The following is an 11,186-nucleotide window of genomic DNA, read 5'->3' on the forward strand; positions in this document are numbered from 1 at the left end:
ATAAATTTATTTATAAAACTATTATTTTAAAACACTTTGGGGATTGGGGTCCCCACGACGAACCTATCCCCGTCGGGGATCGGGGATGGGGGTTAATTTAGAATCGGGGTCGGGGATGGGGAATATGATTCCCGCCCCGTTGCCATTCCTACATCTTATAGTTTTACATATTTACTTGAACCAACCTTATAGTTTTCATTTTACTAAAACATCCCATATATTTTACAACTTATTTACTTAATCAATCTTTCATTAAGGAGTGTTTGTTTTGCCATTAGGCCCATGCTTTTTTATTTCAAAATACCCTTAATACTTTTTTTTTTGTATAGAAGACAAAATCGACCAAATATAGCCAATAAAGTGGTTTTCGTGTCTTATTAAGGGAAAAAAGTGCTTTTATTTTTATTTTCTTTTGATTAAATGTATTTTAATGAACATTAGGGTTAACATTGTCACTTTCCACTATCATCTAATGGAAGACTGATTAAACCCATTGCAAATTATAAGTGGTGTTTTAGTAAAACACTAACTATATGATAGATTTTAGTAAATCCATAAAACTATAAGGGATGTTTTAGTAAATGACCATTTCCTATTATTTAGCTTTCGCTTAATAAATCATGTGCATTGCATGGGTCCCCGCTAGTTATTAAGAAAAACAGTCAATTAGATGATGCTTGGCAGTTAATCATTGAAACGGGTTAGCAAAATTTGAAACCCACTTAAAAAACGGGTTACCTTCTTGATGCACTTTGTAAATACCAAGGTCAGCACAGAGATCTTTAACAAAAGGGAATTTAAGTTTTAACTCAATGCTGAAACTTATACGGGTTTGATGTACGGTTGGTGTAAGCTGAACAAGCTCCAAATGGCTGAATTTTTTTTAGGGAAATGGTGGATCGTGGGTTCAATTTACTTTATAATGTTCTCTTGGATGGATTATAGAATCTATCAAAAATCATGTTTGCATCCTCAGGGTCGATTTGAGAGAACCATTCAGGCACTAAAGAACTTACTTGATGAAAAATGCCTATTAAAGCAAGGTTTTAAAAATTGATTCGAAAATGGAACCATTTTGGCCACTGGTTTTTGGGTAAGAGATTTAAACGTTTTAATAATTAGAAACTTAAAATTATGTATATCTTATCTTACCCATTAGATTGAAATATTAGATAAAATAGATATAAATGTCATGAGAAGGGGGTTGAGAATGAGAGTGAGAAGAGGACTGCCGGCTGAGAAAACATAGTAAAGAAAGAAGGCTGGGAGAAGAAGAAGAAGAAAGTGACCTGTAGCGGTGATGATGGTGGTGACCTATAGTGGCTACGACGACGGTGTTGGCGACAATGATAGTAAATCTGAGATTTTTTCATCTCTCTTTCTTGTACATCTCAAATATCTGAATGACTGAATCTGAGATCTCTCTTACAGATCTCAAATATCTCTATCTTTCACATATCTCTCGACTTGGATCTCTCTCTCTCTCTCTCTTTCTGATCTCATATCTAATACCGTTCCCTTTTCATCATTTTTTTTCTCTTTTGTTATTTTATTTTTTTGAGAATTTTAAATAAGTTATATTAAACCACAAACCGTTATTCGGGTTAAATAGTTCATTCATCAATTCAATGGTTTTTGATAAAATAACGGTTCGATATTAAAAACAAACCAGTACATTGGCCAGTTTTCAAGCCAAACAATCCAACTGTCCAGATCAACAACGATTTTAAAACCATGTACCAGAGCCATCTTGAATGGAAGCTTTATGGTTCTCATGGGGATTAGCTTTGTGGTTCCTTCATCTTGAATTGGGTACATTAGATTTGATATTTTTGTTTGATTGGGGCATAAATTTTGAAAATTTGGAAATAATTAAAGATAAAAGAATCTTTTTATCCAATTTAAAGGCAAGACATAATAAAAAGTGAATTTCCAAAAGTTCAATGATACACTTAAAACTTCAGGGATACTTTAGGAAATTGTTAAATAGTTTGGGAATACTTTAATTATTTAATTATGGACACTTGCACTTTTTATACAAAGAATTAAATATCACAAAAAATACCACAAATGACTAAGTGTGACATACTGTAATTTAAATGCATTTGCATATATTTATAGTAAGTTGCAGAGTTGGGGTGGGGGCTACGGTATTTGTTTTTTACATGAATAATGTGATATCAATTTTACACTATATTAAGAGTAGCAGTGATCCTATTGGGGTAATCATGGGATGGGTCGGGCCAGGCCTGGGCCCAGGTTAGGCTGGACCTACAACTACAAATGGTAATGTTCCAGCATTATAGAAATTGCCATTTTTATACATTTTTAAGTCTCTAAATTACATTTTCCTTAATTTATGAGAATTTTTTGTCCTTTCTCCAACATTTTTGTTTCTTTCTTTCTTGCACTAAAGCTCAGTTTAGAAGGAGTACAAAATACAAATACAAATATTTAGAGTGCAAAATCTTATATTTTGTATTATTTTGAATGTGTTTGTATTTTACATATTTGTATTTGTAGTAGTACTCCTTCCAAACTGAGCTTTAAGGCTGTGTTTGGTTGTAACACAAATAAATTTGCACTGATGCAAAACTATGTGGGTGCAAATGATTTGAATGTAAATTCTCATTTATTTTTATTTTAAAATTTAGCGCTTTTTTGTTTGATTGCAGTACAAATGAAGTAAATTAAGGCACAAATCAAAATAAAGTAAAACAAAAAACAAAATTAAATGAGAATTTACATTTTTTCCATTTGTACTTCTATATATTTGTACTGGTGCAAATAAAATTGCTCTGCAACCAAACACAGCCTAAATGATTTATTTGATTAGGGCTTAAAAGCAAAGTGGATGAGAAAGAGATAATGTATTTACCCTACCTGTTTTTTTTTTTTTTAATATTTTGAAATATTGTCCTATCACATATATGAATATTTTAGTAAATGGACTTCCCTTAATCTACTGAAATCTGAAAATTCAGAGAGAGAGAGAGAGAGAGAGAGAGAGAGAGAGAGAGAGAGAGGGATCTTTATCACAAGTGAAGGTTCGATTAAGGCCTTTTTTTTGGGAAAAATAGGAGGGGGAAAGTTGATCAATACAATAGGAAATTCATTGATCAACTTTTCAGTGTTCTATTTTCGGTAGGCTTTGGATTCCACGGCAAGGTTAGTTTGCTTGTCTATGAGGTGTATAATTAATTTTCCCACTCATAAAAAATTATAAATCATAATGGGACAAGTTTACTCATTCTAACATTGGATTTTTATGGTTAAAATAAATCATTATATAACTTATTTAGTAATTAAAAGAACGTGAATGAGTACAATTAACTCAAAGAGCATTCCTCACCAACCTTACAGTTACATCACCGTGTATTGGAAACATCTCCCATGAAGAATAATTTACAAGTACGGAAGATGTTCCCAATATATGGCTGAAACATGGAGGTACATGTAAAGAGCGCTTTGTGAGGAGTAGATCCGACTCAGGCCCAAGTGTCAATATCCCAAAAATACGAGGTACTAATTTGCAGTTTACCCTTAAAAACACATCCCAATATTCTAACATTCTACCAACATGATCTTAAACCACGCATCTCATATCCTCGTAACACTAAGAGTAGGAATGGCAAGAGGGTGGGGCGGGGACAAGGAGACTCTCCCCATCCCCATCCCCATCCTTGCTAACGGGGACAAGATTATCCCCATCTCCATCCCCACGGGGATCCCCATTCCCCGTGATTTTTTATAATGTTAATCATTTTTTTTTGTTTTTTATTTTACTTTAAAAAATAAAAAATAATTAAAATTTATAATTCTATTAAAAAGATTTAAACATATTCAATCATATTTTTTAAAATATTAATATATAGATATATATATATATATATACATATATACATATATAACGTGTATATATATATATATTTATTAGTGGAGATCCCACGATGGGATCGGGCCCATCCCCGCTAAGAGAATGAAAATAAAGGGAAATGGAAAAAATTGACATCTCTAACTCAGATCCACCATATATGAGATGTGCCGTGTCGGATGATCACGTTGGTAGAGATCTGAAATATATTTTGTTGGTAGGAGATTGGGACTCAAGCAATCCGATTCATTTCAGTATCAATCATGGGTAATAATCTTACAGGGAATGAATTTCTCTCTCTCTCTCCTGTTTATCTTATCCACTCCGAAGTTATAGGAATCGTCCGTGCTCTCTCTCTCTCCTCAATCACGGCTTCAGTTTCGAGAAAACCAAAACTGCTCTGAGTCTGAGAAACATCTCTTCGCACAGTATCACAAATATATGCCAGAAGGATGAGAGCTTCATCGGTATTCCAGGACGAAAAGAGTCGGTCTAGCAAGGTATGTCCTATTCCAGAAGGATGAAACTCAACAAGTTTCATTCGACTGAGTTATTGTAGTAATCAACGCTTGGTTTGTTTTCATTTTTGGCTTAAAAGAAATAACTTCTTTTCTTGTACTGGGTTTGCTCGTCCCCCGTAATCCATTAGAGTTTCTTTTCTCGCCGTATAAGGCCGAGGAATTTGTTTTCGCCGGAAAAGGAGCCCAAATAAATGCAACGAAAATATTTTCTGTTCAGATCGGAAAAGTCTGCGCCCTTTTTGCATTGCCAAATGGAGATTTGCATCTCTATTTATAGAGATGTCAACGTAATGCAATTTCCATTTGAACCCTTTTGAATCTCCGAGTTCCAGGGCCAAGTAGTGCCTTTTAGCCATGAGAGTCGCTAGTCCTGCAGATAACTAATAATGTTAGGAAATCTCGAAAGCCACTGAGAAGGCAAGTATTCTTTCCCTGTTTTTTCTGTCCTTCATAATCATATATTTCTCCCACTATTGTTTGCGAAAACCAAATCTACATACCAGAAATATTAGAGATTTCTGAATTTTCATCCTTATTGGTATCTGTTTCAACATTAAATCATTTGGGAGCTGGTTGTCCTCCCAAAATCAATGTTCTGTTCATGGAAACTGGTCCATGTATGTCTGATGTTCCCAGAAGAAGGAAATTAGCCCTTCCATAATATGTATTTTATGGGTGGAGCAAGGTTCAAAATATCGATACTACGGCGTATCAATAGCCTTTTTATTTTTATTTTTTCAAATCTGATTCAGAAGGGGCCGGTTTAAGGTCCATCCGCCCCTGAACTGGTCAAAATTCCTATGCCCTCTGTAGGATCGTATCGGAAAGCTCCTGATAGGATACACATTGGCCGATACAACCCAATACGTGTCTATACTTTGAACGTTGGAGTGGAGAGGAAAGAGCCTTAAGAATTCATCAATCATTTGTCTTCTTCTATTTCTTTAACTTGGTTGATTTATATGGCCATCTCAAGTTGAAAAATCTTTATTTTTCTTTTTGGAAAGTTGGTTCAAGAGTCTGATATCTTGAACCAATTGGTAGATCTACTCAACTTTTATTCCTTTTCTGAACTGACACCATCAGATATGAACCCATTTTCTTACGCTTGTGAGCCTTAGATTTTGCCAATTAACCAAGCAAACTCCTAATGCCTAAATCATATAATTCTCTATCAAATACCCAAGTGAGCAGTTGGGTCAGGAAGGCTGTATTGTGTTGGATGCCATCGATCTCAGGATGATTTTATTGCTTATAATTGTCCCCACCTCTCTCTCTCTCTTGCATCATTTGGTAGTTATGTGAATGAGTGAACAGCCCCTAAGTTTTTGTTGTTGCTTGTATATAACTATAGTCATGACCAAAGTTTTGAACTAGTTTGTACTGCTTCAAGGTGTTTGTTTTGCTTAGAATGTAATGTGTCATAGGGTTGTCTAATTGCATCAGTATACAAACTATGCCTTTCCTTTCCAATATGTACGTGTTACTATGTCTTAAAAATTAAAATGTGGCCTAACTTTATTATCTTTTTTCTCCTACAATGTGCCACTGATAAACACTGTTTGTTTTATGTTGTGCTGTCTCTACCTTAATGTATCCAGTAATGATATGCATCTCAGTGGGTGATGATGACATTGCCTCTACACCTCTCAGAACGAGAACAATTTCCAAGCTATGGGATCTGTTCTTTGAATGGACTTGCAACTGTCTGAACCCCCATAATTGTTGATTCAATCTGTCAACTGTAGAAAAAGGGAAATGAATGGTTCCAGAACTAACTTCATGCTTGCTCTGTCCTAACTCCTGATCCGCTAATCAACTTGCATGTATTCAAGACATAATCTGTTAATTTGGCTTTCTTGACCTAGGCTTTATGGGGTCTTTGAGTTTCTTGCTGTATGATTTGATGATACAGACTACAGAGGTGGTCTTGTCCTCGTTTATGATTAGTTTTTTTGGACATGTAACAATTGATCTTTCAACCTTTATTAGATTAGAAAATAAATAAAAAAGAAAAGAAATACCCATTTCTTCAGATCTTATGGAAAGGATAAAGTTATATGACATGCACCTAAGAAAGGGATTTTTTTGGTGAAAGAAGCCTATTTGTTTCTCTGGAATCATAGATCTTCTTTAGATGATCATATATATAAAGTTGATACGGAATCTTGTATTCCTCCCAAGTATAAGCTATTTTTCTGAATTAATGAATCGAATTGAATTCTTTAGAATTGAATTAATGGATTCTTTAGAATCTTGGTATTCCTCCTAAGGAGTTTGGTTGCATGTAAAATGGCTTTAGAGTTGAATCAATGAATTCTTTCAAACAGTGAGTATTAGAGAACCCAGTAGTCTTCCTTGTGACAATCCACCTGTCTTCCCAATAGGGAACTACTGATTCCTACTTCATATAGGTTCAATCTTTAGTTCCCTGAAGAACTATATTAATTGCAGAAAACAATGCTATTTGAGTGACCACAAAATTTTGATTTAATGATAGAGGTCGTTAATTGAAGGATATAAAAAGAAGAGGAAATTAAAAGAAGGTTAAAATATGGAGGAGAAATGTCGAAGAAGTAGGGTTCATTCTTTGTGACAAAAACCCCCTGAACTTTACTTTCTGGAAAATACTCTCCTTCGTTAGAGTAGATTGAAGTCTTATCGGTTGCTCTAATAGATCCTTGCACATTTCTGATTGGATTTAATATTCAAATGAAGTGGTAGAGGTTTCTTTATGATGGATATAAATTTAAGATTTGTTTGTTTTTTCTTGATTTATTTGAGAAAAGAGTGGATAAATTTTATATTTTAAGATAAATAGACATTTATGTCAGTGAATTGAAACAAGAGTTTAAGGAAATTTGTTTTTGTCAAGAAGAGAGCTCAATGAATCTGAGAATAGTTCAGGACCCTAAGGAACTGCTCACATAAACAGCTATAGGAACTCTAACTACATGATTCCTGCTTCCCTCCAGCACCATTTCTCCAAACGTGTATGAATTTGTTGCCTCCTTTGCTCCAAGCACAACCGTAAGTTGCCTGGATGCATTTGCACTTATCACAAAAATCTGTGGTGACACTTTCACTGACACCCCCATTGGCTCCCGTACCCTCACTTGGTACATCTCCTTCGTCCCTCCCACATTTGTCACCCGCCGGATGACCTTCCTCGACCCCACCAGATTCGAAACTGTCACACTTGCCATGTTCAAATCTGAACACCATCTCTTCCTCCTGGTAGGGCACCCCACACCCACTGCTCGTCTAACAGACTCATCGTCCACTCCTGGCACAGCGCAAAGGAATTGTATGTAGTGCTTGAAACTGACGTTGAATACTAGTCCTGGGTCGAGTGCTTGAGCTGGGTTGATGACACCAGAGCCATAGTCGAATGGGGTTGCAGCAGCAAGCTGGTTAGACTGTTGGGCTAGAATTGCAGCACCAGAATGGTCTGTTACATTGGCAGTTGTCATCATTGCCGAGGTTATGGCAGCTGGGCTCCAGTTTGGGTATTTATGCTTGATCAGTGCTGCAACACCAGCTACATGAGGAGTGGCCATGCTTGTGCCGGATACAAGTGCAAAGCTCTGTCCTGGAGACCCAATTCGTTCAGAGAAAATACAGAAGGTTGAAGAGATAGAAACAGACAATTGGAGAAATGCTCAAACGATGGAAGAAGCCAAGTTACCTTTGATGTAGTGGTCTCCTTCACTGTTAGGACTCCATGCAGCCCAGATGGAGGAGCCTGGAGCCATGATATTGGGTTTGAGGACGTCGGCAGTCTGTAAGAGTGCGTTGTTCACATCGGGACCTCTAGATGAGTAGGATGCAACAATGGGTGCCTGCTCTGTGAAGACTGCTTGTCGTCCGTCGAGGATCCGTCCCGTCGCTGTGAAAGCCACTACGTCTCCGTTCCTGTTCCGGATAGCGTGGGAGTTGTAATACTCCCACAGAGCCTACAAAATTCATGCATGCACACAAACAGATTAGCTTGACAGGATGAATCCATGGTGGGAGCAAAATGATGACGATGAGACAGACGTACTGTTGAGGCTTGCATGTTGTTCAGTACAATGCCGGGGACTCGTAGGGTTATCGTGGTACCCTTCACTTGCTCTGAACCGAGATCTGGGTCCATTGTCATAATGAATCCAGCAGCCCCAACTTTCTCCATGGTTTCTGCAACAGAGGAAATGCTTGCTGCCTCGAACTCAAAGTCATATGTATATGTACAGATGATCAACCTTCCTCGAACTAGAGATGGGATGAAGGGCTCTGTGTGTTGACAGTTTTGAACCAGTACATAGCTTGTGTTCCTGCTGCAGACATCTGCTGCTGCGGCTATCGGAAAGTGCACTTCTCCGGCGGTTGCAGCTGCGCATACAATTACAATAAAAGGGCCGGGACTAATGAAGTATAAGCAGTACCAAGACAAATTAAACGAGAAAATGGGGATTAAGTAGTTGTACGTGCAAGGCCGGTGCCGGAGAAGCTTTGCCCATTGCCTAACTGGATGGTGTTATTATATTTGCGGTCGGTGGTCGAGGCAGCGACGCTTGTGATCCATGGGCTGAAAGAGAGAATGGAGCTGGCAGAAGGACCTCCATTGCCAGCTGCTTGAACTACCAAAACCCCAGCTTTTGTAGCAAACAACAACTCAATTTCTAGCATGTTGAGGAAAGCAGATGGACCAGGTGGTACAGAAGATGGTCCTATAGAGAGGCTCAGTATATCAACTCCATCTTCAACTGCCTAAACCAAGCAAACATTTGCTGTAATTAAGTATAAGGATTTTAGGAAAGGTGCTTGCTTCAAGTAATGAGTGTTTTTTCTAGTTAGTTTTGATAGCAGAATACCGGATTCAGCATCTCAGAAGGAAAGTTAGAGATTTTTGCACAAGAATCTCAAATTATATATATATTCCTCATACCTGATCAACTGCTGCCACAACGTCAGACATATAGCCTCCAAACATATAGAGGGCTTTGTAAACCGCAATCCTATCAAAACAAGAAATTAAAGCAGATCTCACTTTACCCATCACTGCATAATGGGGCACTGTAAGTATTAAACGATTTTAATCAACTTTCGATTTAGGTTTAGTTTAACTAGTTGCACTTGCACAGCAACCAATGCATTTTGGGTTCCAATAGATATCCCAAGCATAGAGTACAAAGAACCAAAGATAACAACTTCAAAATTGTCCTGAGAAGGTGATTCGTTTACCTAGCTCCAGGAGCCATGCCGCTCGCGTATCCATAGTTGAATCCTTTAACCATCACTGGAGTTTGGTGGTTTCCAGCAGCAGTTGAGGCCGTGTGGCTATCAATTGTTATTTGTAAACAATGAATATAAACAAGTTTAGTAAACAATATAATGAAGAAAAATTAATTAACAGTTTTCCTTTCTCTTTCTTTTATTTCTAACGGGTGATCTGATATGTGGCCATCGGTTTTTGGGTCAGCAATTGTACTGTCTGGTTCGAATGGATGTTCCCTTTCAATTTTAAAAAAATTAAAATCATAAAAATAAAATATGCCCAAAATCGTTGTTCAAGTTGAACAAGTCGATGATTCTACTGCCTGGGTCAGTGGGTCATTGATCAAGTCAACAGTTTTTAGCCAATATACAGGTTAAGCGTGAAATAGAACCAGTTGCCTGGATGGTTTTCGAGCCAAACGGTCCAACCGTCAAGTCAATGATGGTTGAAAAACATGAGGAATTACTTGCCTGCCATGGCCATCGGCATCATAAGGGGAAGTATAGTCACGGGTGGCATTAAAATCCCCAGCTGCAATTGCTCCCCGTGCGAAGTGTTGGGCTCCAACTATCTTCCCATTGCATGCTGTTTGGGGAAACCCTTCCCCGGTCGCACATTCTCCCTTGAATCTTGTCCTATTTGCACTTGTCTTAGTGCCTTCAGATGAGGCCCTGGCGAAGCTAGGGTGGTTTGGATTGATCCCAGTGTCGATCATTCCTATCACCACTCCGTCACCGGAATTCTGGGCTCCACCTAGCTTTGGCCAAACACCAGTGGGGATCCCCAGAAACTCAGGCGTGTGGGTTGTCAGCTTCTCCATTTTGATGTCCTCCTCTATACGTTTAACTTCTCTTGCACCTTGAAGAGCATCGAGGGCCTGCAATCCAGCCTAATGTTCTTAGCTAGATAACCTCAGAGCTGCTAATTGCCTAATTCTAATGCAATGAAAATCATACCTCTTCAGATTTGACATGAACGGCGAACCCGTTGATCAAATGGGTATAGCTGTAGAGCTTAGTGTAGGAGCCTGTTTGGAGTAGAGACCCCAAGAAACTATCATGCTGTATAACTACATTCTCCTTGTACACCCTAGCATCTTCATCACTCCTATACATTAGACTGGCTCCATTACTTTTATCCAAGCTAAGAAAAGAAAGGAAAATGGACTTAAAAAGAAAAGGATTCCAACTAGAAGATCATGTATACAGTGATAGGACAATTACTTCTATAAGACCCAAATTGCATCTTAAAAGCAGGTCGTTGTAAATTTGTCTACATTGGTTGGAATTCAAAACAACATATCAAGATAGTTTGTTTATTCTTCAAGAGGAGAAAAAACAGAAAATTTAATTAGTGCTCAATGTTACAAAGAATGAGACGCAAACCTCAGATGATGGTTCTGGCTGCTAGTTTTGTAGGAAAGAACAGGCTCTTCATTCATCAGAACTAGAAATACTTTGGCTTCCTCTAAAAGGGAATCTGATGTATTGATGATAGAAATGAAAAGGATTAGGATGGAGATGGGGGCCAT

At 37.7% G+C, this 11,186-nt stretch overlaps 1 protein-coding gene and 1 long non-coding RNA gene across 2 annotated transcripts; one reads left to right on the top strand and one right to left on the bottom strand.

The window, feature by feature from the left end:
- The first annotated feature begins 4,064 nt into the window (after positions 1 to 4,064).
- On the top strand, positions 4,065 to 6,430 carry LOC148880594 (uncharacterized). Its single transcript, XR_016104607.1, has 2 exons — positions 4,065 to 4,374; positions 5,997 to 6,430. It is a non-coding gene; the product is annotated as an uncharacterized LOC148880594 (long non-coding RNA).
- Positions 6,431 to 7,245: 815 nt separating this feature from the next.
- Positions 7,246 to 11,186, bottom strand: LOC148880595 (subtilisin-like protease SBT2.5). Its single transcript, XM_088976678.1, has 9 exons — positions 11,041 to 11,186; positions 10,612 to 10,798; positions 10,126 to 10,532; positions 9,622 to 9,717; positions 9,326 to 9,395; positions 8,865 to 9,147; positions 8,441 to 8,769; positions 8,084 to 8,351; positions 7,246 to 7,987 (listed from the first exon to the last, which is right to left on the bottom strand). The coding sequence occupies exons 1-9, from the start codon at positions 11,184 to 11,186 to the stop codon at positions 7,299 to 7,301; spliced, it is 2,475 nt and encodes an 824-aa protein (XP_088832804.1). The 3' UTR covers positions 7,246 to 7,298.

This window comes from Nelumbo lutea, chromosome 1 (genome assembly GCF_056320005.1).
Source record: "Nelumbo lutea isolate HS-2025 chromosome 1, American lotus-T2T, whole genome shotgun sequence".
NCBI classification, from domain to species: domain Eukaryota; kingdom Viridiplantae; phylum Streptophyta; class Magnoliopsida; order Proteales; family Nelumbonaceae; genus Nelumbo; species Nelumbo lutea.